Raw genomic sequence first — 27638 nt, 5'->3', positions numbered from 1 at the left:
TAAAATAGGGCTTCCGTAGCAGAGGTGGAAGGTTTGGGTGCACTGGAGATCCTGAGATGACACTCGACCCCCTTGGATTTCCAGAGGCCCCATGAGGGATAAAAGGCAGAGCCCAGAGTTCACAGATTGGAAACAGCCCCTGGGGTGGGAAATGGAGTGATGCTACCCAGTGTCCACTAAGGACAGCCTCCGCCAAGGAACAGATGAAGGGTTCACTGTGATGAAGAAGGTTCTGAGGGACTGCAAGGGGCTAAAAAAAAAAAGGCACAGCTAAACCAGCAGGAGAGGACCACGTGGTCTGGTCCAGGCCAAGAAGACATACATAGCGTGATCACACCTGATCGCAGCCTTTGATAGAGGCTGCCACTAGAAGGCCCAATGACAGTGCCCATAACCGACAGTTCAGGTAACTGTCCAGGGACCTCCATTTTCCAGTTGTTACCACTCTAATTAGCGTGAGGCAGTGAGCTGAGATCCGGAGGGCCCAGACTTGTAATATACAAAAATCTGCTCTCTTCCTCAGTGTGTGCAGCGGAATGTCCTTGCAAGGGACTGTCTGTTTTTGCACATTTTTAGTCAACTGTAATCACACAGTATGTAGCTTTTTTGGACTGGCCTCTTTCGCTTAGCAGTATGCATTTAAGATTTCTCCATGTCTTTTCCTAGCTTGATAGCTTATTTCTTTTTAATCCATGAATAGTATCCCACTGTATGGTTGTGGCACCATCTGTTTATCCATCGACCTACTAAGTGACATCTTGGTTGCTTTCAATTTTTGGTAAGTATGAATAAAGCTGCTATAAACATTTGTGTATAGGTTTTTATACAGATACACATCTTCACCCATGTGGGTAAACACCTAGGAGTGCTTACTGCTGGATCAGAATGGTACGCCTATGTTTAGAGTTGCAAGAAACTGCTAGACTGTCTTCCAAAGTGACACTCCCATGGAACACTACTTTCTACCTTTCAGTTTGGCAAAGATCACAGTTTAACACTATGCTGGCGATGGTATGGGGAAATGGGCATGTTTATAGATTATTGGTAGAGTTTAAATTGGTACATCTCCTACAGAATGCAATCTGGCTGTATCTATCAAAATTTGAAGCATACATTTAAAAATATATCTGTTGACCTAACAAAATTTCACTCCTAGGAATTTATTCGACAGATATTACTCAGATATGTGCAGGATGGCCAAGAATGTGGTTCGCAACACTGTCTACAGGAGCAAAAGGAAGGAAAAGTCTTTAGTAGAAAACTGAATAATAGTTTATGGTCCATGCATGCAATATAAAACATTAGCTGTGTGAGACAGAGAGTCCAACTGCTATGTGCTGTGTGACATGATTTCCAAGACATATTAAGTGAAAAAGACCAGAAAGATACAAACAATATGTGTGGTAATATACTATTTGTGTAAACATGTCATTTGTGTTTATATATACAAAAAATACCTCTGGAAAACACGTCATTTGTGTTTGTATATACAAAAAATATCACAAGGATTTCTCTGGGGAGGATGATTGAGATCAAGAGTGAGAAAGAGATATTTCGTTGTATACCCTGTACTATTTGAATATTTAATTTTTATCGGGGTATTTCCTTTTCCAAATATAAAAGACATTTAGAATCATAAAATACATGCAATATAAAAAAAACAAAAGTTTGCAATTCAGTTCTCTGTCCTAACCTGAAATTCTTTTTTTGTTTGTTTGTTTGTTTAACTTTACATATAACCCATTCGGCAATTTAATGTTTTTGAAGCGTACAATTTAGTAACCTCATCATGTTGTGCAACCATCACTATTACACGTTGTCAAGTTTTCCATCACCATAAAGAGAACAAGCTCGATGCCTGCCATAAGACTGAGTTGACTCAGCATTGCCTAGGGTCACAGGGAAGAGCCTGAGTGATGTAATCATCCTAGACCTTCCCCTAGGTGAGTCCCACTAACGGATAGAAGCTGCATGTGATTTTTTCTATTAATTTTACTGAATCCTTTATAATTAGCCTGCTCCTTGTATCTGAATCAACTAAGTCAGGAGTCAATACACTACACAGCTCCAGGCCAAATCTGCCCAAAAGCAGCTTCTTTAAGTACCATGTTCTTGGAACATGACCACAATAATTCAAGGACATACTGTGTACAGCTGCTTTCCAGCTACAACTGCAGAGTCAGGTGTTTGCAAAAGTGAACATACGGCCTGCAAAGCCTAAAACATTTACTATCTAGCCCTTTACAAAAATGTTTGCTGAACCCTGGTCTAAGTTACTCCCTGGAATGGATACTAGTTTCAAAATAGACTTTCTTATTAGAAAGGAATGAATACCCTACCCGTATCTGTAGCCGAAATACTGTCAAATCAGTTTAAATATGTGAAAGTGCTTACCCCAGATACATCCACCAAACGACTGGACATGAATGTGTACTGTGAAAACATTTTGTAAAAAATGAATTTTTCTTCCCCTTACCCTTCCATTTCTTCTTGAATCTGTCTGCAGGGTTTGAAACCGAAGTGAGGAGGAAGGGCAAGATGGCAACACAGATAATAGCACCCTCACAATCTACCACAACAATGACAAAGAAAACAAGTAAAAGCCTGTGAAACCAGTTATCTCGGAACTCTGGACACCAGCTGAAGGATTGGAGAACCTGGCTAAGCACCACATTAGGGGAGTTGAAGCAGGGACTGCAGGAAAGTGGGGATTTACGGTCCATTCATACCCTACTCACCACCCAGCTCAACGTGGCCATTTAAAGATGGCCACAGGAGGCAGCAGCTTTATTCACAACTACAACAAAGCCTTGGGCGGGAGCAAAATAGAGGACACATTCTGAGACAGGTGGAGGAGAGAGGAGGTGGGCAAAGCACGTACTGGAGCTAGGCAGACCTGAGAGAGGGGATCCGTGAACCCCAGGAAAATTCACCCAGAGTCAAGTGGTGCAGACTGGACTGGGGGACTTTATGGGCAGAGGGGCAGGAAAGATGGAGTGTGCACCCCTGGGGAAGGACACAAGGTAGATGTATCAGTGAAGGTGTAGGCAGTGGTGGGACAGCACCACAAATTTCTGTCAGGTGCCATCAAGTTGGTTCTGACTCATAGCGACCGCATATACGACAGAAGGAAACACTGCCCAGTCCTGTGCCATCCTCACAATCGTTGCTGTGTTTGAGTCCGTTATTACAGCTACTGTGTCCATCCATCTCACTGAGGGTCTTCCTCTTTTTCGCTGACCTCCCACTTTACCAAGCATGTCGTCCTTCTCCAGGAATTGATCCCTCCTGATAACTGCCCAAAGTATGCAGGATGAAGTCTTGCCATGCTTGGCTTTTTTTTTTTTTTGAACATTTTGTTGTTTAGGTAAATGAGCAAATTAGTTTGCCATTCTACAATTTATACACACCTTGTTTCGTGACACTGGCTGCAAACCCCTGAATGTCAGCACTCTCCCCACTTCCTCCCTGGGTTCTCTGTGTCCATTCAGCCAGCATTCCTGTTCTTACTTTCCTTCTGAACTTTACTTTTGGGCAAATGCTGCCCTTTAGGTCACTTATAGTTGATTGTTCTGAGGTGTACATTTCTCACTGGTTTTACTGTCCATTTTAGATGCCTACCTATTGTATGGCTATGATGTGGTCATAATACATATGATAAAGCAGTATTTGTGTACAAAAAGTCATTTGTGTTTGTACATGCATAGAATATTTCAAAGTAGAAAGAAAATAATGACAAGAATTACTCTGGAGGATGGTTGGGGTTACGAGTGAGAATGGGGAATTTTCTCAAGCTTGGAGTGATTTCAGTTCCAAATCTGAAGACTGTTTTAAGGGTCATAGTCTTGGGGGTTCTACCACTCTTTGTCAGACCAGTAAGTCTGGTCTTATGAGTTTGAGTTTTGTTCTTTATGTCTCTCCCACTCTGTCCATGACCTTATACTGGGAGCCTGCTCAGAGTAGTTGTAAATGGTAGCTGAGCAATATGTAGTTTTTCTAGTCTCAGGCTAGTGGAGACAGTGGTTCACATGAGTTTTTGGTTTTGTTCAATTTTCTTCGTTCTAGAAGGGAAGAGCCTTATTATATCTTACATGGCCGTTCACAAGCTTTTAAAATGTCAGTCTCTCCTCACCGAGGCAGAATGTACAATATCATCTATAAAATGATGACATGCCGAATGGCCTAGATGTCCCCCGAGACTACGGTCACTAGCCCTCAAGCCCAGTATCTCAGTCCCAGAAGGTGTATTGCTATGGCTAAATTTTCATGACTGTGTCCCCTATGTGCACTATTGCAGAACGCGTATATTTGCAGCAGGTACACATATATGTATGGAAACCCTGGTGGGGTAGTGGTTAAGTGCTACGGCTGCTAACCAAGAGGTCTGCGGTTCGAATCCACCATGCGCTCCTTGGAAACTCTATCAGGCAGTTCTACTCTGTCCTCTAGGGTCGCTATGAGTCAGAATCAACTTGACAGCAGTGGGTTTGGTTTTCTGTTTTACACTTGTATGTATTCGTGAGTGTACATCCATGTCACCTTCTACCTGTTCAGCTTACATATCTAGTATCTACTCAAGCATTAGTGTTTGTTATTGTACTTGTCACAAGGTTGTATATGTATTGGCATTTACCGTTGCTGCCTCTTACTCTTGCATACGTTTCAGTGTCTTTCTTTACCTTGAATATGTTGTGCTGACTTCCCCCATATCATACATTATTCTGCCTTCACCAAAGTTAGTACATGTCTACTGTCTAGTTAGTGGTCCCCCTGCCCCAAATCCTGGAAACCATCCTAAAACGTTTATTTCTGTGTGAAAACCTTTTCTTGACTTTTTATAACAGTGGTCTCATACATTATCTGTCCTTTTGTGATTGACTTATCTCACTCAGCAGAACGTCCTCCAGGTTCATCTATGTTATGAGGTGTTCTGCTGGTTCACCGTTACTCTTTAATGTTGCGTAGTATTTTTTTTTAGTATTCCATTGTGTGTATGCCACCGCCACAGTTTGTTGATCCATTCATCCACTGACAGTCACTTAAGCTTTTTCCAACTTTTCGCTATCGTAAATAAGGCTGCAATGAACATGGGTGTACACACGTCGATTTGTGTCATAGCTCTAATTTCCCTAGGATATATTCCTAGGGGTGAGATTGCTAGATGACATGATATTTCTAATCTCTAGCTTTTTGAGAAAGCACTATACTGTTTTCCACAGGGGTTGTACCATTTTAAGTTCCTACGCAAGTGTGTAGGAGTTTCAATCTCCCTACATCCTCTCCAACATTTACTACTGTGTTTTTTTTGAAGTGCTAGTTAAGCAATGCATACCTGTATACTCACACACATGTACTTCTAAGCTCTTTCCATTTTAAGAGTCCAGCAGCAGTAAGCTGATACCTAATGCCAGCTCTTTGTCTCTAAATATCATTCTCTAATAAAAGGAACTGGGGTTTCTTGGAGAAAAGTCTGCTGGCAGGACACAAGCAGGAAAAAGAAAACATGAGCTTCAAATACTGGCAGAAAATAATTTACAAGTTATAACAGGTACATGTCAAATAAATACACAAATCTACTTAAGGGAGCTCCTAATAACCAAATCTGGGATAATTTGGGCAAGAAAAGAAAAAAAAAGTAATATGGATTAGCCTATACAGGCAGTCCCCGGGTAACAAATGTCAGACTTATGAACCAATTCCCATAAATCTTATTATAAATTAGGACTCCTTCCTACAGAAACTCAACTTCTGCATCCCTTGCCTGTTTGGCAGCATGATGCCAGCTTGCTCTTGGTTGCTGGAGCTGTGCAAAGGCCAGGGCCTCTCACAATATCATGTATGATGCCTTTCAAGGACAGGGTCCATGCTCCGCGTGTCCCTCTCATCCCCCCGATCCACCCTGCAGTGGGTTTCACATGCACAGTGGCCAAGCAGGTCTCTTTTGGCCTACCCAATTTGGGAGGAGGGTGTACCAAGAAGGAATCTGATGAAGTAGCAAAAGTTCCTAATGACAAATGGGTGCTACTTTGCGACACACATCGAAACATTACTATTATTAACGTATTATTATGTTTAAGATGTTTTCGCGCCTCTGGGTTTCTTTAATGATTTTTATGTATAGAAAGGTACACGATATACTACACGCCAAGACAAACTTTTGATTGACGTTATATATGAACCACGCCTAGCGGTTCCAATGTACGTAAGAATTCGACTTAAAGACATGCTTAGGAATGGAACTCATTCCTAATCTGGGGACTCCTGTACTGTTATGAACAGTATAACAAATAAGAAAAGGGGAGAAAAGGGAAAGCTATTACTTTCAGAATTCAAATTAAGCAACACGAAAAATGACTAGATCAGAAAATAACATTTGATGAACACCACAGTAATAGTAACCATAGATACTAATTATCAATGGATACCAAAATTAGTAGTCCAAAATGTAATCACAAACAGAATATCAACACAGTTTCAAAGTACTGCCCGAAGAGAAAGTTACTAATTACTAAGGGTAAAACAGTGAACTTCAACAATAGGAAAGACCGGAAGGAAACACGTTAAATACGAAAACACTCATAAACCAAATACAAGGTGAGTGCATTTAATCATATGCAAAATAACATTATTAAAAACATTACAAATATAAAATCATATTTCCTCAAGGCTATTCTCTGCAAACTTATTTGTGATAGCCAACAATTTACAGAAAGGTAAAATTTAGCTTTGACTGAGAAAGTAACAACGAAGAGGACAGTCCTGCATTACACTAAAACTGTCATTTCTCTCAAAGGCAAAAAGTAACTCTAATGGAACCTTCTATTGCTTTCCTACTCACAGAGAAGCTATGTTCTTTAATCGCAGACTTTCAGAAATTTGCTGTTTGAAATTACAGCAGTAAGGATGAAACACCTCACTTTTGACATACAGTAGTCTCTCCACTGTGAGTTCTTTTATGTGTAGTGAGAGCAGAGGCCTGACTAAATGCTTTCCCACACAGCTTACATTCATAAGGCCTCTCTCCGCTGTGAGTTCTTATATGTGTAGTGAGGGCTGAGGCCTGACTAAAAGCTTTGCCACACTGCTTACATTCATAAGGCCTCTCTCCACTGTGAATTCTTCTATGGGATACGAGGTGTGAGGAACGACTAAAGGCTTTCCCACATTCCTTACATTCATAAGGCCTCTCTCCACTGTGAGTTCGCATATGTGAAGTGAGGGACGAGGAATCACTAAAAGCTTTCCCACATTCCTTACATTTGTAAGGCCTCACTCCACTGTGAGTTCTTATATGTGAAGTGAGATTGGAGGCTTGACTAAAGGTTTTCCCACATTCCTTACATTCATAAGGTTTCTCTCCACTGTGAATTCGTATATGTTTAGTGAAGGCTGAGAAATCACTAAAGGCTTTCCCACATTCCTTACACTCATAAGGCCTCTCTCCACTATGAGTTCTTATGTGATTGCTGAGGTGTGAAGAACACCTAAAGGATTTCCCACATTCCTTACAACTGTAAGGCCTCACTCCACTGTGAGTCCTCATATGCGTAGTGAGGGATGAGGCCTGACTAAAGGCCTTCCCACATTCCTTACAGTTATAAGGCCTCACTCCACTGTGAGTTCTTTTATGCGTAGTGAGGGAGGAGGCCTGACTAAACGCTTTCCCACATTGCTTACATTCATAAGGCCTCACTCCACTGTGAGTTCTTATGTGTGTTGTGAGGTCTGAGGGCCAACTAAAGGCTTTCCCACATTGCTTACATTCATAAGGCCTCTGCCCATTGTGAGTCTTAATATGTGTAGTGAGGTGTGATGACTGACTAAATGCTTTCCCACATTCCTTACATTCATAAGGCCTCTCTCCACTGTGCGTTCTTTTATGCGTAGTGAGGTCTGAGGAACATCTAAAGGCTTTTCCACATTCCTTACATTTATAGGGTCTCTCTCCACTGTGAGTTCTTTTATGCGTAGTGAGGACTGAGGAACAACTAAAGGCTTTCCCACATTCCTGACATTGGTAAGGTTTCTCTCCACTGTGAGTTCTTACATGTTTTGTGAGGGATGAGGACTGACTAAAGGCTTTCCCACATTCCTTACATTCATATGGCCTTTCTCCACTGTGAGTTTTTATGTGTGAAATAAGATGTGAGGAACAACTAAATGCCTTCCCACATTCCCTACATTCATAAGGCTTCTCTCCACTGTGAGTTCTTATATGTGTAGTGAGAGATGAAGCATGTCTAAAGTCTTTCCCACATTCCTTACATTCATAAGGCCTTTCTCCACTGTGAGTTACTGTATGCTTAGTGAGATTGGAGGAACACCTAAAGGCTTTCCCACATTCCTTGCATACGTAAGGCTTATCTCCGTTAAGAAATTTTTCATGTAAAACGAGGCATGAAAGACTATAGGTTTTACAACATTCTTTACATTCACGTTTATGACCACTCACATGTGTCCAAAAGGATGAGAAACTACAGAGATCTTTCCCACATTTGTTACATTTGTACTGTTTCTTACCAGTGAGTGTTGTCACGGGATTCTTAAGGTTTGAGATACAAATGAAATCCTTCCCACATACCTTACATTTTTGAGGATTCTTTTCATTAAGAGTTCTCATAGGAGTGGTTAGGTGAGAAGGGCAGTTGCAGGCTTCTCCACATTCCTTACACTGACAGGTACAGCATCCACTGTGAGATCTACGATCATGGTTATATGACGAGAGATCCAAGAAGGCTTTTCCACACTCACAGCGTTCAGAAGCATTTACTGTTGGAAGATTTCTTTTTAGACCAGTAAGATTTGCAATCTGGGTGAAGGTCGTCAGACACTGATCGCCTTCATCCCTTTCGCAGAGGTTCTCCACTGTAACATTTCTGTAAAATACAGGCAATAAGCTGTTGGAAATAAATTTGTTCCAATTTCACCATTAATGAGTACAGTGAACCTTCATGGTTTTTGCCCTGAATGGTCTCAAGTTTCATAGGTTAAATCATCTAGCAGAAACACTACCATCACTGTAACTGCTTCTTTAAAATACGAGGTTTTCTGATAACTCTGTCAAAGTGAAATATGTCTAAATCACTCAATATCTGACTCACATTTACGAAAATGTTGTATGGTGAAAATTCTCTGAACGTACAATTTTACGATCAGGTTTATATGTATACAAAAACATATATACACATATGTACAGACACATATATGAGTATTAGTATAAATCAGGACTTTGAGCCAGGTGAAGACAGTTCTGCAATTGCCAAAGTAAATGAGGGCAGGATTCACATTCACAGCAACCAAATCTGATGCCCACTGGATTCCGACCCAGGTGGAAACAAACAGTGATGCCCCGTTCAAACATGGCGGCTGACCACACTGCTAATAATGTTTGTCACTCTCCACGGTCCTAATAATCCGATCTTCCCTATGGATCCCAAAGTTCCAAAGGCTGAAGGCTGGATTACTGGTGGGGCTGTGGACTGTGGAGGGCAACACACATACATAGAGGTGTGGTAGGCTCACATCTTGGAAGTGGGGAACTGCGGATTGTTTCCTACTTGGGTTGAAATTCAAGAGGTAACAGATCTGGTTGCCATGTAATGCGTAGGCTGCCATTCTTAATGTCGATGTCTTAGTCATCTAGTGCTTCTATAAGCGGGTAGCTTTAACAAAGGTAAATCTATTTTCTCAGGGTCTAGTAGGCCTCCAAAAAAAAAAAAAATTTTTTTTTTTTTTTAGTAGGCCAGAAGTCCAAATTCAGAGTGTCAGCTCCAAAGGAAGGCTTACCCTGTCGGCTCTGGAGGAAGGTCTTTCTCGTCAATCTTCCCCTGGACTAAGAGCTTCTCTGTGCAGGATCCCCAGGTCTAAATGACATGCTCTGTTCCCGGTGCTTCTTTCTTGGTGGTATGAGGTTCCTCAACTCTCTGCTTGCTTCCCTTTCCTTTTTATATTCCTTTCCCCAGGGAAATTCCCTTTACACTGGATCAGGGATGTGACCTGCTAAGGATGTTACAATCCCACCCTAATCCTCTTTAACATAAAATTACAATCACAAAATGGAGAACAACCACAGAACACTGGGAATCATGGCCTAACCAAGTTGATAAACATATTTTTGGGGGGACATAATTCAATCCACGACACTCGGCAACTACTGAACTCTGACGAACCAGTCTAAAGCCCTGGTTTATGTCATTGTTGTTGTTAGGTACTGTTGAGTAAGTTCTGACTCATAGCAATCCCATATATAACAGAACGAAACACTGCCTGGTCCTGCGCCATCCTCACAATCGTTATGCACGAACCCATCATTGCAACTAATGTCAATCCATCTTGTCAAGGTTCTTCCTCTATTTCGTTGACCCTCTACTTTACCAAACATGATGTCATTCTCCAGGATCTGGTCCCTCCTGGTAACATGTCCAAAGCATGTGAGATGAAGTCTCACCATCCTTGCTTCTAATGAGCATTCTGGCTGTACATCTTCCAAAACAGGTTTGTTCTTTTAGCAGTCCATGGTATATTCAATACTCTTTGCCAGCACCATAACTGAAAGACATCCGTTCTTATCTGGTCTTCATCATTCACCGTCCGGCTTTCACAGGAATATGAAGCAGTTGAAAACATCAAGACTTGGTTGGGGTACCTTAGTACTCAAGGTGACATCTTTGCTTTTTAACACTTTAAAGAGGTCCTTTGCAGCAGATTTCCCAATGTAATACATAATTTGATTTCTTGTCTGCTTCTTTCACGGGCATTGACTGTGGATCAATGTAAAATGAAATCCTTGACAACTTCAATCTTTTCTCTGTTTATCATAATGTTGCTTATCGGTCTGGTTGTGCAGATTTTTGTTTTTATGTTGAGGTGTAACCCAGACTGAAGGCTGTAGTCTTTGATCTTCATCAGTTGTTGCTTCAAGTCCTCCTTCCTTTCAGCTAGCAAGGTTGTGCCATCGGCATACTGCAGGTTGTTAATGACTCTTCCTCCCATGTTGATACCACATTCTTCTTCATACGGTCCAGATTCTTGGATTATTTGTTCAGCATGAGATTGAATAACTATGGTGAAAGGATACAAGCCTGATACACACCCTTCGTGATTTTAAACCACGTGGTATCCTGTTATTCCATTCCAAAGACTGCCTCCTAGTCTATGTACAGGTTTCTCATTAGCACAACTGTTACAGAATTTCCATTCTTTGCAATGGTGTCCATAATTTGTTGTGATCCACGCAGTCGAATTCCTTTGAATAGTCAGTAAAACACAGGTAAACATCCTTCAGGTATTCTCTGCTTTCAGCCAATATCCCTTGTTTCACATCCTCTTCTGAATCCAGCTTGAGTTTTGGAAAGTTCCCTGCTGATTTTATGCTGCAACCGTTTTTTAACGATCTTCAGCAAAATTTTACTTGCATGTGATACTAATGACATTGTTCGATAATTTCCACATTCAGTTGGATCACCTTTCTTGGGAATAGACCTAAATATGGACCTCTTTCAGTTGGTTTGCCATGTAGCCATCTTCTAAATTTCTTGGCATATATATATGCCTGAATACTTTCGGTGCTGTATCCAGTCATTGAAACACCTCATTTGGTATTCCATCAATTCCTGGAGCTTTGTTTTTCGCCAATGCCTTCAGTGTCCTAAATATTTTGCCAGTAGAATCCGTCAGTATTGTATCTCGAGGCTTGAATTTTTTCTTCAGTTCTTTCAGCTTGAGAAATACCAAGCACGCTCCTTCCTTTCGGTTCTAAATCTGGTCTTTGAACATTTCATTATAATACTCTGTCTTCTTGAACCACCCTTTGAAATCTTCTCTTCAGCATTTTTATCATTTCTTCCATTTGCTTAGCTACTCTACACTCAAGAGCAACTTGAGCAACTTTCAGAGTCTTTTCTGGCATCCATTTTGGTCTTTTCTTTCTTTTTAATGACCTCTTGCTTTCTTCACATATGATATCTTGATGTCATCCTACCACCTGTCTGGTCTTCAGTCATTAGTGTTGAAGGCATCAAATCTATTCTCAAGATGGTCACTAAATTCAGCTGCAATACATCTGAGGTCATATTTTGGTTCTCAAGGACTTGTTTCAATTTTCTTCAGCTTCAACTTGAACTTCCCATATGAGCAATTGATGATCTATTACACGGTTAGCCCCTGGCCTTGTTGTGAATATTGATATTGAGCTTCCCCATTGCCTCTTTCCAGAAACGTACCTGGTTTGATTATTCCATCTGCCAAGGTCCACTTGTACAGTCATCGTTTATGTTGTTCAAAAAAAGTATGTGGAATGCATATCACTGGTCTTGCAAAATCTTATCATGCCATCTCCAGTGTTGTGTCTACAACCAAGGCTGTATTTTCAAATGATCAATTCTTCTTTTTTTCCACTTTCGCATTCCAATCACCAATAATTAGCAATGCGTCCTGACTGCATGGAAACCCTGGTGGCATAGTGGTCAAGTGCTATGGCTGCTAACCAAGAGGTCGACAGTTCAATTCTGCCAGGCGCTCCTTGGAAACTCTATGGGGCAGTTCTACTCTATCCTATACGGTCGCTATGAGTAGGAATTGACTCGACAGCAGTGGGTGGGGTTCCTGACTATATATTTGATCGATTTCAGTCTGCAAAAGCTGGTAAAAATCTTCAATTTCTTCATCTTTTGCATTAGTGGTGGGTGTATAACTTTCAGTAATGATTATACTGACTAATCTCCTTTGAAGGAGTATGGATATTATCCTATCACTGACTGCACTGTACATACACAGATATATATACACATACGTGTGTGTGTGTGTGTGTGTGTGTGTGTGTGTTTTAACGTAAGGCACCTTAGGACTTTCTCCTGAGGCACTGCTTTCTATTCTTTAAATGACACTCACCTCAAATGTCTCCCCTGGTTTTTAGGCTCATTTTTATCGCCACGTGATTCGAAGACTTCTACCACAGAGGACCAGGTGTCATTCTTCATGAGTCGCATCATTATATGTTCACTGGATAACTCTTCTCCTTCAATAAAGTTTCGAGACACTGACCCAGTGATTCAATGTGAGGTTCACAATATGAAACAAAATGGAAAGCAATTAATAGAGACAAAAAGGCTGCTGTGAACGAAGACTTAGCCTCATTTCGCTGTTTCAACTCTTTGGAAATGGTTAAAAAGTAAATGACTAGGAAAGACTTCCATGAGGATAGGGTGATGGTGACATGAATGGATATAGTTAGGAAAGCTACGCAGAAACATGTTGGGCATAATACACATGTAACGTTAAAGAGGAAAAGGGTCTCCATGACTACAGGTGTGAGAGGACTGCTAACATCAGAAAAGCTCAGGTATCTGGGAAGTTGTATTCTCAACCCAAAAGAGACTTTTTCTAACTGACTGATTTAAATGTAATTCCCTCCACTCAGGGCTGGTCCTTCCAAAAATTCTGGATTTCCTGGTGCTTCCCGACACAGTGGCCCTCGTTGAGTCCTATCTCTACTGTCCTCTGGTCTCTCCCTTGAGTCTCTGGGAAAACAAACGTGTATAGCTGACGTGGCACTCATTGAGAAATGCACACCATGAGGGAGGACAGTGAAGAGCAATGAGCATTTCCTTGATGCTGAGCCAATACTTTGCTCTTCAGGGTCTCTGAAGATGGACAAGTATGAGTTTATTTGCATTTAAGTAATCATGTCATACTTATAGACTCAAATCACAAATCTCTCAGTGCCCCAAAGTGATCCCTGAAGCCAGTGCTTATACTATCAACAGTTAAGTAGCCTCAGGGATTTTAATCGCAAGAGACACGAAAGCTCACTTTAACACTTAGAGCTTTATGTTCATGGGGAAGACAAGATATGTGAGCTCCAAAGACCAAGGGACCAGGCCTATTTTAGTTAACAATTTATTCCCATTCCTCAGCCCAAATACTGGAGCAAAGTTGTTGAGTAAAAATACTTTTGATCACTGAAAGAAAAAAAAGAAAAACGCCATTCTTACCTACTGAGGCCAGATTCCTGAAGGTTTCCATCATTACATCTCTGTAGAGTTTCCTCTGAGTAAGATCTAGCAAAGCCCATTCTTCCTGGGTAAAGAGCACGGCCACGTCCTCAACGACCACTGAGTCCTAAAACATCCCACACATTCTGAATCGCCAAGGTACCATGTACTCCATTGTGTACAAGAACAAAAGGTAAGGCTGACAGTATAAGGGACTGAGAATTCATAGGGATTTAACACAAGGTTCTTTGTTCTACCAAGGTTTACTTTAGGATATAGCCATCAGCCTGTCTTTCACTAAATACATTCGCTTCCTCACTGATTGTATCCTGTCTTACGTACTTCCCACACTGAAATCATCTCTTTACTGCAATCAATTATAGTCTTGTTCCTTTCTCTTTATGGTCTAGGACAGTTAGAAAACAAAGCAGAAATTAGAGAAATGTTCCCATTCAGATCATCTCTTTCCTGTGAACAATTACACCTGCTTCCATAAGACCTACCAAAACACTCAAGGAAACAGAAAGCACAGGGCATATTATGCATGATGAAGTATTAACAGCTGGGAAACAGTGCAGAATAGCAGTTTTTCCTTTTGCCCCTCACAGCTAGGGAGAACCAAGGGTCTTAAACTGGCAACCAAAGGCCCGGAACTGGTTATATTTTCTTGAACTCTAGGACAGCAGGATGTGACAGGTGTACTGCTAATAAAAGAATATTCTTTTGGAGAAATGTAGAAGCACTTGCATGAATGGGCTCTGCTAATCTTCGTGCCCAGAAAAGGGAAGATACCTTGCCTACACCCAGAAAAGAAACAGTCATTAGGAGTATGAAAAACACGTAAATTTGGGAAACAGGCATAAGTAAATAGTATAAAGAAAGCAACAGGAAAAAACCAGCATAAGTGAATAGTATAAAGAAAGCAACAGGAAAATAAAGACCAAATTAATGACACAAAATTCTAATGAAGACCTCCAGTTTCTTGTTCGATACATAAGGAACTTGGAAGTCGTCATTCCCATCTTCAGAAGAAAAACTGTGAACCTCTAGGCTTCCTATCTCACAAAAGTGGGTGTAGGTAGAAGCTGAGGCGCACCTGTATGGTCAGGTCCCAAGGCACAGGCTCACTAAAACACTGAGACTTAATCACTACACTATCCTAGGCTTCCCTTTTGTTCTTACCTTACCGCTCCATCCATGGGGTTCTCATATAATAACGGGATTACCACAGAAAGAACTCCAAGTCTCAGACTTGATTTATGACAACTCCAGGAAACCCAAATACGACAGGGATGAAAAAAACAAGAATACCACAGCAAATGACAGCTACAGCAAAACTACAGCCTAATGCCTAGCCAAATAAAGATAAAACCACATACTAAGAGCCTTATTGATTCACCTCATTTCCTTCCACTTAGTACATAATCTCTGGCTTTCAACAAAAGACTGCCAGGCATCCTAAAGACAAGAACCCAGCTTGAAGAGACAGAGCAATCGTCAAAATCAGGCTAAGATGTGGCATAGATTTTGGGATTATCAGACCAAAAATTCTAAATCACTATAATTAACAGGCTAGTGGCCCTAATAAATAAAGTACAGAACATGTAACAACACATGGAAGATATAAGCAGAGAGATGAAAACTCTAAGAAAGAAACCAAAGGAAACGCTAACAATCAAAAGCATAGTAACAGAAATGAAGAATGTCTTTAACAAGTTCATCAAATGACAGGACAAAGCCAGGGAAAGAATCAGTGAGCCTGAAGATGTTAACAGAAATTCTCAAAACTGAAATGCAGAAAGAAAAAGGAAAAAAAAGATGGAACAGAATATCCAAGAATTGGGGGAAAATTACTAAAGGTAAGCCATGCACATATCGAGAATATCATAAATGAAAGACAGTAGGAATGAACAGAAAAAACAGTTGAGGTAATAATAAAAGAGAAATTGAGAAAACTAATGATGCACACCAAACCAAAGATTCCTGAAGTTCAGGGAACATCAAGCAGGATAAATACCAAAAAGCTACATCTAGTGATATCAGATTCGAACCAGACAAAATCAAAGAGAAAATACTGAACAAAGCCACAGAGGGAAAAAAAATCACATTCCTATGAAGAGCAGTTAAGAGTTAATATCAGACATGTCTTAAGAAACCACGCAGGCAAGGAGAGAGGGCAATGAAACATATAATGTTGAGAGAGAAAAAAGGCTACAGTTCTGAATTCATCAAAACGATCCTTCAAAAGGGAAGGAGAGAAAAATAGAAAATAACAAGTGTCGGCAAGGATGTGGGAAAGCTGGCACAATCATGCATCGCTGGTGGGAAGGCAAAATGATACAGCCACTGTGGAAAAGTATGGCAGTTCCTCAAAAATTTGACCATAGAACTACGACATGGCCCAGCAATCCCACACCAAGGCAAATACCCAAAAGAATTAAAAGTAGAAAATCAAACACAAATCTGTACACCAATATTCGCTGCAGCACTACTCACAATAACCAAAATATGGAAAAAACCTAAATGTATATCAACAGATGAATGGATCCAGAAAATATAGTACCTCCATGCAATGGAACGTTGCTTAGCTATAAAGAGAAATGAAGTCCTGATAGATGCTAGAACATGGATCATCTTTGAAAGCATTATGCTGAGTGAAATAAATCAGTCACAAAAGCACAAATAATGTGTGATCCCACTTCTAAGAAAGAGGCAAATATAAAGTGACCAAACTTATTAGTGGTTACCAGCGGTGGGAACGAGGAAGAAAAGGGGGTTCATTGCGTAGGGGGCACTGAGTTTCTGTTACTGGTGGTGGAATAAATTGGAAAAGACAGTGGTCATAGTTGCACAACAGATGAACATAATGTCATTACATTATCATTATTGTTCTTATGTCGCTGTCGAGTTGATTACGACTCATGGTGACCCCAACTGTACAAAGCATAAGCACTACCTAGTTTTCAAGGCTGTGATCCTTTGGAAGCAGGTCACTGGTCCGATTTTCCAAAGAACCTGCAGGTAGGTTCAAACCGCAAACCTGTTAGCAGTTGAATGCTGAACCTTTTCGCCACCCATTAAATTATACATGCACTAATTATTAAACTGGGAAGTATTTTCTTATATTATTACAATTAAAAAGATTTTTAAAAAAGAGTGACAGAATACATGAGACTAAATGGGCAGCTCCTGTTCAGAGGCAAGAAGAGAAGGCAAAAAGGGACAGGAATTGGCTGAATGGACACAGGACATCTGCGGTGGAAAGGAGGAGAGTGCTGTCACATTACAGGGAGAGCAAATAGGATCACATAACAATGTGTATATAAATTTCTGTATGAGAAACTAACTTGACCTATAAACTTTCACTTAAAGGACAGTAAAAAAGGAAAAAGTGACAGAGAAATACAGATGTTCCCAGACAAACAAATATGAAGGAAACTGGTCACCAACAGACCCTCCTTTAAAAAAAACAGTAAAAGAAGTTCTTCAGAGAGAAGGAAAAACATATGCATCAGAAACTTGGCTCTACGTAAGGCAACAGAGAGCATTAGAGAATGAATAAATATAGGTACCAAGACTTTTACCTTTCTTATTCTGAACTGATCTCAAAGTTAACAGTATGTTCAAAATAATAATAGCAAAAATATATTACATGATTATAATTCATGGATAACTGACACGAATGACACCAATGTTATAGAGACAGGAGGGAGGAATTGAGAACACAGTTACTAGGTGTTTGTACTACCCATGAAGTCACACAGTGTTACCTGAAAGTGGACTGGGATCGCGGCAAATGTATGTAACAAACTACAAAATAAGTAAGGACAAAAAAAGAACGACTGATATACCAGGAGGAGAGGATATGGAATCATATTTGAAGCTTAAGTAAAACCAGAAGAGGTAGAAAACGGCTGAAAGAAAACAAAGAACAAGGACAATGAAAAGAAAAAATGAACCAACATGATAAGAATCCCTGGCGGCATCGTGGTTAAGTGCTCCGCTGCCAAACTGAAAGCTTCGCAGTTCAAACCCAGCAGCCATTCTGAGGGAGAAAGATGTGGCAATCTGCCTCCAGAAGGATTACACCTTGGAAACCCTATGCAGCAGTTCTACTTTGTCCTGTAGGGTCGCTGTGAATCCAAATCGGCTTGATGGCACACAGCAACAACAAACATGAACACGTTAATCCAACTACATCAGTAATTCCTTTAAATGTCAATGGTCTAAATGCACAAATTAAGAGACTACACTGTCTACATGAGTGTCACTTAACATACAAAGACACAGATTAAAAGTAAAAGAAACTCAAAAGAAAAATGGAGTAACTACATGTAATTTCAGACAAAGCAGGTTCAACAGAAAAGAAAAGGATCAGGATAAAGAGGGGAGTTACACAATAAAAAGGTCAATTTTTCAAGAAGACATAATGATACCTAATGTGCATGCGCTTAGCAAAAAAACGTCACATATGTGAGGCGAAAAACAAGGAGAAAGAAACAAATCTACTAGTATAGTTGGAGACTTTCACACTCCTCAATTAGGAACTGACAGAGCCAACAGGCAAAAAATCAGAAGGCGCGTAGCTGAAGTGGAGCCCTAGGGCACAACGGCTCAGAGCTCAGCTGCTAATCAAAAGGCTGGCAGTATGAATCCATCGGCCGCTCCTTGGAAACCCTGTGGGGGCAGTTCTACTCTGTCCTACAGGATGGTTTTGAGTCAGAATCAACTCGAGGGCAATGGGTAAGTGTTGAACAAGCTACGCTATCAATCGACTGAATCTAATTGACATTGACAGAATATGTCATTCAAAACAACGTAACACACAGTGTTCTCCAGCTCACAGGGAGCATTCACCAAGGTAGACCACATTCGGCACCACAAAACATAGCTTAACAAATTTAAAGAACTAGAAATCATACAAAGTATGTGCTTAGACCACAATGGAATTAAATTAGACATCAATAAAAGAAAGATAGAAGGAAAATCCCAACGTACACAGAGATTAAACAACTCACTTCTAAATAACTCATGTGACAAAGAATCCCTAGACGCATTGCAAAATAGTTTTAAAAATTACGTGAAAATGAAAATACAGCTTACCAAAATCCACTGGATGCAGAGAAAGCCACACTGAGAGGGAAATTTATAGCACTAAATGCACATATCAGAAAAGAAAACAAGTCTAAGATCTGTAACCCAGGATTTCATCTTACGAAACAAGAAAAAGAAGACCCAATTAAGTCCAAAGTAAGCAGAAGAACAGAAATAATAAAAATGAGAGACGAAATCAATAACAATGAAAACAGGAAAACAATAGAGAGAGTCACCAAAAGCAATAACAGGTTCTCTGGGAAAAAATAAAGATAACTGGTAAGAGAGAAGACACAATGACTAATATCAGAAATGAAAGAGGGACCATCATCACAGACCCCGTAGACATTAAAAGGATAGGAATGGGATTATTACCAACAACTCCATGCCCACAAACTTGGTAAGCTAAATGAAATGGGCCAATTCCTCCTAAGAAACAATTTAACAAAACGTACACAAGAAGAGAGCATCTGAACAGAACTATAGCTATTAAATAATTAAATCTATAAGTAGAAACATCCCAAAACACAAAGTACCAGGCTCAGATAGGTTCTCAGATGAACTCTACCAAACATTTAATCAAGAAAGCATACCAAATTCTCTTTCAGGAAACAGAAACAGAGCAAATACTTCAAATTTTTACGAGGCCAGTATCACCCAGTAGCATCATCCTGTTGTATACAGGGTTGTTATGGCTCAGAACTGAATTGATGGCACCAAACAACAACAGTATAATTCAAACATCAAAACCAGAGAAAAATACTACACTATTAAAAGAAAAAAAAAAAAAACTGCACATCAGTATCTCTCATGAACACAGATGCAAAACTCCTCAACAAAAAATCAGGAAATTGAATCAACGTATAACAGGAATTACACACCATGGCCACATGGGATTTATTCTAGGTAGGCAATACTAGTTCAACATTAAAAAATCAGCTGATGTGACCCATCACGACAACAGGCTAAACAAGAACGTCAATATGTGCAGAGAAAGCACGTTACGAAATCCAACACCCGTTGAGAATAAAAGTGTTCAGCAAACCAGGAGAAGAAAGAAATGCCCTCAACTTGATAAAAAATACAAAAAACCGACAGTTAATATCCTAATTATTGGCCACAAACTAGATGCTTTCCTCCTAAGATGGGGAATAAGGCAAGGATGTTCCCCCTCACCACTCCTATTCGACATTGTCCTACAAGTCCTAGGAAATGGAATAAAACAAGAATAGTATACAGACTGTTAGAGACAAAATAACCTGTCTTTCTTTGCAGATGAAATGACTGTCAATATAGGAAATCCCAGAGAATCAAGAAAAACGCTCATGAAACTAATAATCGATCATACCAAAGCTGCAAGATGAAAGGCTAACACACAAAAGTCGACTGCTTTCCTATATGCCAGTAAGGACACTCTTAATTTGAAATTAAAAACAAAATAGCATTTACACTGATAACAACAACAAAAACTAAATACTATAAATACAACAAAAAATGCAAAAGAGCTCTATGAGGAAAGCTACAAAATTCTGATTAAAGAATTCAGAGGTGTAAATGAAAGCAGAGCTGTTCCACGGTCACGCGTGGGAAATCTCACTGTTGTTAAGATGCAAAGTCTTCCCAAAGTGATCTCTACGTTCAGTGCAGTCCCAATCAAAACTCCAGCGAGTCATTTTGTGAAAATCAACCAACTTTTTCTAACATTTCCATGAAAAGAGCAAAGGCTCAGAAATGCCGACACATTTCTGAAGAAGAACAAAGCTGGACGGCAGACACCACGCCACTTCAACACTAACCCTGAAGCTACAGTAATCAACACAGTGTGGTCTTGGTAAAAGAACCAAGAGATCAACGGAGCAGAAAAGAGAGCCCCAAAATACTCAGAAGTAGAATCATCTGATTGCTGAGTAAGAATTTACGGTAATTCAACAAAGAAAGGATAAGCTTTTCAATAAATGGTGCTGGAAAATATACACATCCATTAACCAAAAAATAAAAAAAAAAAAGGAAATCTAAAGAGAGGAGCTAAACTTTTTATTAGTATTAACTCAAAATGGATCAAAAACCTAAGTGTTAATGCAAAACTATAAAACTCCAAGAAGACAACATAGGAGAAAACCTAGGTGATGCTGAGTTTCGTGACGATTTTTTAGATATGACACTAAAAGCACAACCCGTGACAGAATAAAATGGATAAACTGGACTTCCTTACAATTAAAAACAAACCCCTGCACTCCAAGGAAAACACCAGGATGTGGAATAACAGAAAGTCTCCAGCCACCGCTGATGGGAATGCAACATGGTCCACCTAGTTTACCAGCCCCTTACAAATCTGAACATGCTCTTACCATAGGACCCTGCAACTCCACTCCTTGATGTTTTCCCATATGAGCTGATAACCTATGTCCACACAAAAACCCACACGTATGTATTCCTCACAGCTTTATTCATAATGGCCAAAAACTGGAGGCCACCAAGAGGTCCTTCAATAGGTGAACGGATAAGCAACGGTGGTGCGTCCATGTACTGAAACATTACTCAGCAATAAAAAGAAATGGGCTATCAAAAGTCATGTGAAGACATGGCGGAACCTTAAATGAATATTGCTAAGTAAAAGATACCACTCTAAAAAAGCTACATAATGTTTCAACTTTGTAACACTCTGGAAAAGGGAAAAGTATGTAAAGTAAAAGGACCCAGTAGTTGCCAGGATTCAAGGAGGAGGAAGGGATGAGGAAGTGGCCCATGAGAGGTTTCTAGGGAAGGGCAACTATTTTATATCGCAGTGGTGGAAACATGACACTACGCATCTGTCAAATACTATAAAGTGTGTAACACAAAGAATGTACCCTAATGTAAACTATAGGTTTTTGTTGATTAAAATGTAACAATATTGCTTGATAAATTAACGAATTTAGCACATTAATACCAGATCGAAGTTATCGAGAATTTCATTTTGTTTGAATCCACAATAAACACCCATGGAAGCATCAGTCAAGAAATAAACTTGTTTGCTTCCAACTATAGCCCTTTTGAATATATGCCAAATAAAACTTTATTTTTGCTTAAAAAAAAAGTCAAATGACACATTGCATGGAGCAAATCTGCTGCAAAAGACCTCTTTAAGGTGTTAAAAAGCAAAGGTGTCACCTTGAAGACTAAGGTGCGCCTGACCCCACGCCATGGTATTTTCAGTCACCTCACATGAATGCGAAAGCTGGACAATGATTAAGGAAGACCGAGGAAGAATTGATGCCTTTGAATTGTGGTGCTGGCAAAGAATATTGAATATACCACGGACTGCCAAACAAACGAACGAGCCTGTCTTGGAAGAAGTACAAACAGAATGCTCCTTAGAAGCAAGGATGGTGAGACTGCATCTCACATACTTTGGACATGTTGTCAGGAGGGATCAGTCCCTGGAGAAGGACCTCATGCTTGGTAAAGCAGAGGGTCAGCGAAAAAGAGGAAGACCCTCAACGAGACGGACTGACACAGTGGCTGCAACAATGGGCTCAAGCATAACAATGATTGTAAGAATGACGCAGGACTGGGCAGTGTTTCATTCTGTCGTACACAGGGTCACTATGAGTCAGAACCGACCTGACAGCACCTAACTACAACAATACAAGATGCTATAGTAGAGAAAACTGAAGTGGAGGACAAGAGGAAATAGGGGTCTACTATGGGAACTCTGTACTTTCCACTCAATTCTTCTATAAACCTAAAACTCCTCTAAAAAGAAAATCTATTTATTAGAAAACAAAAATGAATAAACAAAATCAGATAAGCTAAAACATATAAGACAGTCTTCTTTGTAATTGGGATATACAATTGAAAAACTCAAAGATTTCCCTACTCTAAGGGTTGGAGACTCAGCGATCCATGATATTATATTACATCACCTATAAATGGAAAGGTGATGAGTTCAGTGGAAAATTGAAAAGTAAAGCGTGATTCAGAGTGCTGGCAGTGCTGACAATCCCTGAAAAGAAACACCTGAGCTAAGACATGAGCACTATGAAGGAATTATCCAGGGGCTGTCTGAGAAGACATTTTTCCATAAAGGGGAAAAAGCCACAGAACAGGCCAGAAAGTGGGACAGTGTCTTGTATGTTTTAGGAACAGTCAAAAGCTAGCGTGACTGGGGAAGAATAAGATGCAGGAAAGAAAGAGTAATCTGGAGAGGTGACCGGGATCAGTAGGCCTATCATGTTATGGGGAACTTGCTGGCAACTGAAAAGAATCTGGTTTTTATTCTGAGAGAAATGTTGAGCAATTTTACACTTCTGAGTAGGGAGGAAACTCATGCAACTCTTAACCCTTTCAAAACCCCAATGCCTCAGTGCCTGGGCAGACAATCCTTAAAAGACATGGAACAAGGATGGCTCTGGAGGGCTGGGGATCAGCCTCCACAGCCAGAGCTACTCCAACTTCAGCTTCTGGTCAGAAGATTCTGTCATTCAAAAGAGAGCACCAAGGCCCAGGGTAGGGACGTTAACACCCCACAGTGTCAGCTCTGAGAGTCACATAAGGAAGGTGACCCCAGACATCTAAATCCTGAAAAGCCATATGTGTATAGAGAAAGGGCCCAGTGACAGTGGAGCAGGGCCTCAGGGTGCCTCCTAGGCCTCAGTCCCTTGGCCTCCTCTGCCACCTTTTTTCTTCATTGAGGAACCATAGTCCTGCAGCACACAGCTGCTCCCCCAACAGTTCAGATCCAGCCTCACCCACTTACGGTACAGACAACCCAGTTCTCCGTAGAACTCACCATGTCCTTTTCCAGTTTCTGAAAGTCTAAGGGAATGTCATCTCTGAGCCCAAGAAGCCACTTCAGGAAGAGGGACGGGAGTGGAAGCAGAGCACTGGGCAGTCTGGAGGCAGATTAATAATGTTTGGTCCACACACCAGTCGGAGCAGTTGAAATCCTTCCCTGTGACTGTCGGATGTGCAAGACGGACGCCTGAAGTTCCCAGCTGACTGGACTGGACTAGTTCTCCCTGCAGCACGCCTGAGACCTGAAATAGAAGGAAACAGTGTGGAGGAAGCAGGGAGTGACAGGCCTTTGGTCTCCTCCCAGGCTCAGGGCAATGCTCCACCCTGAGGGCCTTTACACTGAAGGCAGAGCAGGCTCCAGCCCCCACAGCACACACCTGCATTCTTCAGGCAGCTCCACAGGCCTCTCCTTTCTGCAACAAGATCACAGATGGAGGAATTTACCTCTCCCAGAGCATGAGGAGCAACCAGGCCTGGCCAGGCTGCAAAACTTGAATCTGATTTCCTGCAGGGACTCAGGCATACAATGCTGAAGTTACTGGTTCACCTACGTAACAGTCTCTTATAGATCAGTACATGCATCTTATTTGATATTAATGTGGGTGAATTGTCAGCAGAACATATTTTTCAAGTTTTCTCAATGAACTCACTGTAGGTCATTCATTTTTAATTATGTGCAGTTAAAACCCTTCTATTGCATTCTATCAAAAACGTTTCATTCACAGCATTGCAACGTGTGATGAGAAGTTTTCCTGTCGCTTTTGCAATTAGCATTTCTTTCTTCCCTTTCTGTATTTTTTCCCTTTCATTCTCAAACCATGACAGCACCAGACCCTTAACTTTTGAGAAATCTGGGAGGATTGTCTTTCAATCTTGTAATAAAACAATCAACAAATATATCAGAAGATCATTAAGTTTTCTCTATGGAGCCATCTCCTGCCCCAGTTCTCACTTCTTTCTACCCTGCTGTCGCTCTAAGTTGGCTGCCTTTAATTCTTGGTGTCCACGTCACTGTTCTCTATTACGTGTGAGGTTTACACCAGTGTCTCCCATTTAAGCCTTTTCTTTTATTATTTTCTCTAATAACTCACTGGCATCCAGTCCATTTCAACTCACAGCAACGCTACAGGACAAAGTAGAACCGTGCCCACAGGGTTTCCAAGGAGCAGCTGGTGGATTTGAACTGCCCACCTTTTGGTTAGCAGCCGAGTGTCCTGTGTCACCAGGGCTCCATTTTCTCTAATACCACTTTCTAATTTTAATTCACATCCTTATTTCTAAACTATTATTTCCAGGATAAACTAAGAGCTTGTTCAGTATGAGAATCTGAGCCCCACCCTAAAACTGCTGACTCAAAATCCACATTTTCAGAAGATCCGGAGGTTCCCATATTGACATTCAACTATGAGAAGCATCCACTGATCTATAGCCTGAAACTCAAGAAATGAGCACTCCATCAACGGAGGCCCTGTGAGCCATCCACACCTACATTACATCACTGCACTACTTCCTGACCCACAACCCATCTCCGAATCTAGGCCTCCTCACAGTCTTCCCTAACTCGTTCATAACAAGCTCCTGCCTGATGTCATTCAATCGCGGTCGTCACTTCCAAAATCTATTTCAAGGAACTGCTCAATGCTTGTCAGAGGCCTTCAAAAAGCCCAGAGTAGTCAGCGTGGTTCTAAACGGCCTGCTGCCATTGCCTGCTCCAATCTGTCTCACAGACCCCATCCCCGTCCCCACTTTGTTTCCCTGCTTCAATCATCTCTGACTTTCATCAAGGACTGGATGATACCGGGTTCTCTGCTGGCTCAGGGATTTACACAGAGATAATCACTAGTCGTATACTCTTGATCAACATCATTTAACGGAACTTTCTGTGAAGACAGCCATGTTCTGTTTCTGCACAGTCCCAAATGGTCGGCTCTAGGCCATGCGGCAACTTAGCACTGAACACATGATTAGTACAACTAAGGAACTGAACTTTTAGTTTTAATAAGTTTTAATTGCTCTACTGAAGTCACCTGAACCCTAAGGGACCAACACAGCAGAGAGGGTGCAAAAGCTGCCATCAGTACAAGGCAGAGCTTGACAGCTTTTTGTTTGCTTGAAGGCTGTCACATAGGGAAATGCAGCCGGGAAAACCAGAGGTAACATTCAGCTCAATTCGCTTGAAGGTATGATGAAAGGTAATGTCAACTGAATCGGATTTACCTCCCTCTGAAAACCACAATGATATTCACACACAGACATGAGTGGGAGTAACTGAGGGGAGGAGGGGAGGACAGGGCGCTCTGAGGAGGTGACACTTCAAGTGAGACCTGAATTATAAGAAATACGTCATTGCTATGGTTAGGAAACTTTTCCTCTAATCATAAGAAATATCTAGTGCAAAGGCTGAAATGCACCGGAAATCTTATTTGCACGCATGTGCGTGTGTGTATGTCTGTGTGTGTGCATGGTTCTGCGTGCGTGGGTGTGTGTGTGTGTCTTAGGGCCGATGGCACACGATGTCGTAAAGTGTGGCCCAGTCTAACTCTCGGCTTAGGTGGTTTTATTCCAGGTTTCTGAGGCCCCTGCATGTCTCCCCGCTCCCTGAGCAGCACAGGTGTGCGCGGCTCCCACCACCTCACCTGTCCACGCACCGACACACACAGGGAGCGACCCCGGCGCCGAGGAGACCCGGGACCCTGCATGTCGCCCCGCTCCCTGAGCACCACAGGTGTGCGCGGCTCCCACCACCTCACCTGTCCACGCACCGACACACACAGGGAGCGACCCTGGCGCCGAGGAGACCCGGGACCCTGCATGTCGCCCCGCTCCCTGAGCACCACAGGTGTGCGCGGCTCCCACCACCTCACCTGTCCACGCACCGACAGACGCAGGTCCCACCTCCGCGGCCTCCACGAAGCAGCGGCTGCCGCGGGGCCGGGGGCGCGCAGGAAACAAGCGGACAAGCGGCGGCGGCTCCCCGGCTCCAGGGAGGCCCGAGGCTCTGGGAGCAGAGGGACCAGGAGGGCGCGGGGAGCTGGGGCGGCGCCCTCAGACCCGGGACACGACCTGCGCTCACCCCACGGCGGACCAGGTGGGCCACACCGACCTCACACCGGAGCGGGACGGACACCGAACAAGAGTGCACACTCCCGCTTCCGGTTTTCGGGACCCTTGGTGCTCAGGAGAGGGATTCCGTGTGGGAACGCCGAGCGTTGTAAGCGGACACCGTGGAGTTAAGTGGTTCCCCCTGTGTTTGGGATCGGCCCGTCGTTGTCCTTAGTTCCTCTACTTAGAAAACCTGGGTTACTTCCTCCACGGAGAAACGCCTGGGTTTTCTTAAAGGCGTATAGGACCTCAAACGCGGATTTTAGTAATCAAAAATACCCTTGGGGAGCAGAGAAAGTTGGCATTTGCCTTGTCAAAGTGGCATAATTGTTAAATAAGTTACGTGCAAAGTAAATGGTTTTAGAGGGGTCGCCGAGGAGCCTGTTCTGAATGGGCAGAGAGGAGCCGTCCTAGGGGGTCGAGGAGAGGCCGTCCTGAGGAGGCCGAGGGGAGCCTGTCCTGAGATGGCTCAGGAGAGCCTGTCCTGATCGGGTCAAGGGGAGCTCGTCCTGTGGGGGCCGAGAGGGGTCTGTCTTGAGGGACTCAGAGGAGCCACTCCTGAGAGGGCCAAAAGGAGCCTGCCTTGAGGGCGCTGAGAGGAGGCCTGCACTGAAGAAGTGAGACTTGAAGTGCATGCTTCGTGCTCCTGTTCCGGAGTTGTACCCTGTTCCTTCC

The 27638-nt window shown here is 41.9% G+C and overlaps 1 protein-coding gene across 3 annotated transcripts; it reads right to left on the bottom strand.

Annotated features, from left to right (window-relative positions):
- Positions 1-5918: 5918 nt before the first annotated feature.
- LOC135227183 (zinc finger protein 345-like) lies at positions 5919-27382 on the bottom strand. Of its 3 annotated transcripts, none has more exons than XM_010602311.3 (5): positions 26726-27382; positions 23857-24103; positions 13992-14118; positions 12889-13015; positions 5919-8876 (listed from the first exon to the last, which is right to left on the bottom strand). In XM_010602311.3, exons 2-5 carry the CDS (start codon positions 23857-23859, stop codon positions 6914-6916), a joined length of 2220 nt encoding a protein of 739 aa, XP_010600613.1. In that variant the 5' UTR covers positions 23860-24103; positions 26726-27382; the 3' UTR covers positions 5919-6913. The 3 variants fall into 3 exon arrangements, with proteins under 3 accessions (XP_010600613.1, XP_023398069.1, XP_010600612.1); XM_010602310.3 differs by having other exon boundaries at positions 5920-8876; positions 12889-13036; positions 26726-27298; XM_023542301.2 differs by lacking the exon at positions 26726-27382 and having other exon boundaries at positions 12889-13036; positions 23857-23969.
- Between the last annotated feature and the right edge of the window lie 256 nt (positions 27383-27638).

The sequence above is a fragment of the Loxodonta africana genome, chromosome X (assembly GCF_030014295.1).
Source record: "Loxodonta africana isolate mLoxAfr1 chromosome X, mLoxAfr1.hap2, whole genome shotgun sequence".
In the NCBI taxonomy this organism is placed as follows: domain Eukaryota; kingdom Metazoa; phylum Chordata; class Mammalia; order Proboscidea; family Elephantidae; genus Loxodonta; species Loxodonta africana.
This window is presented reverse-complemented; position numbering and strand designations above follow the sequence as displayed.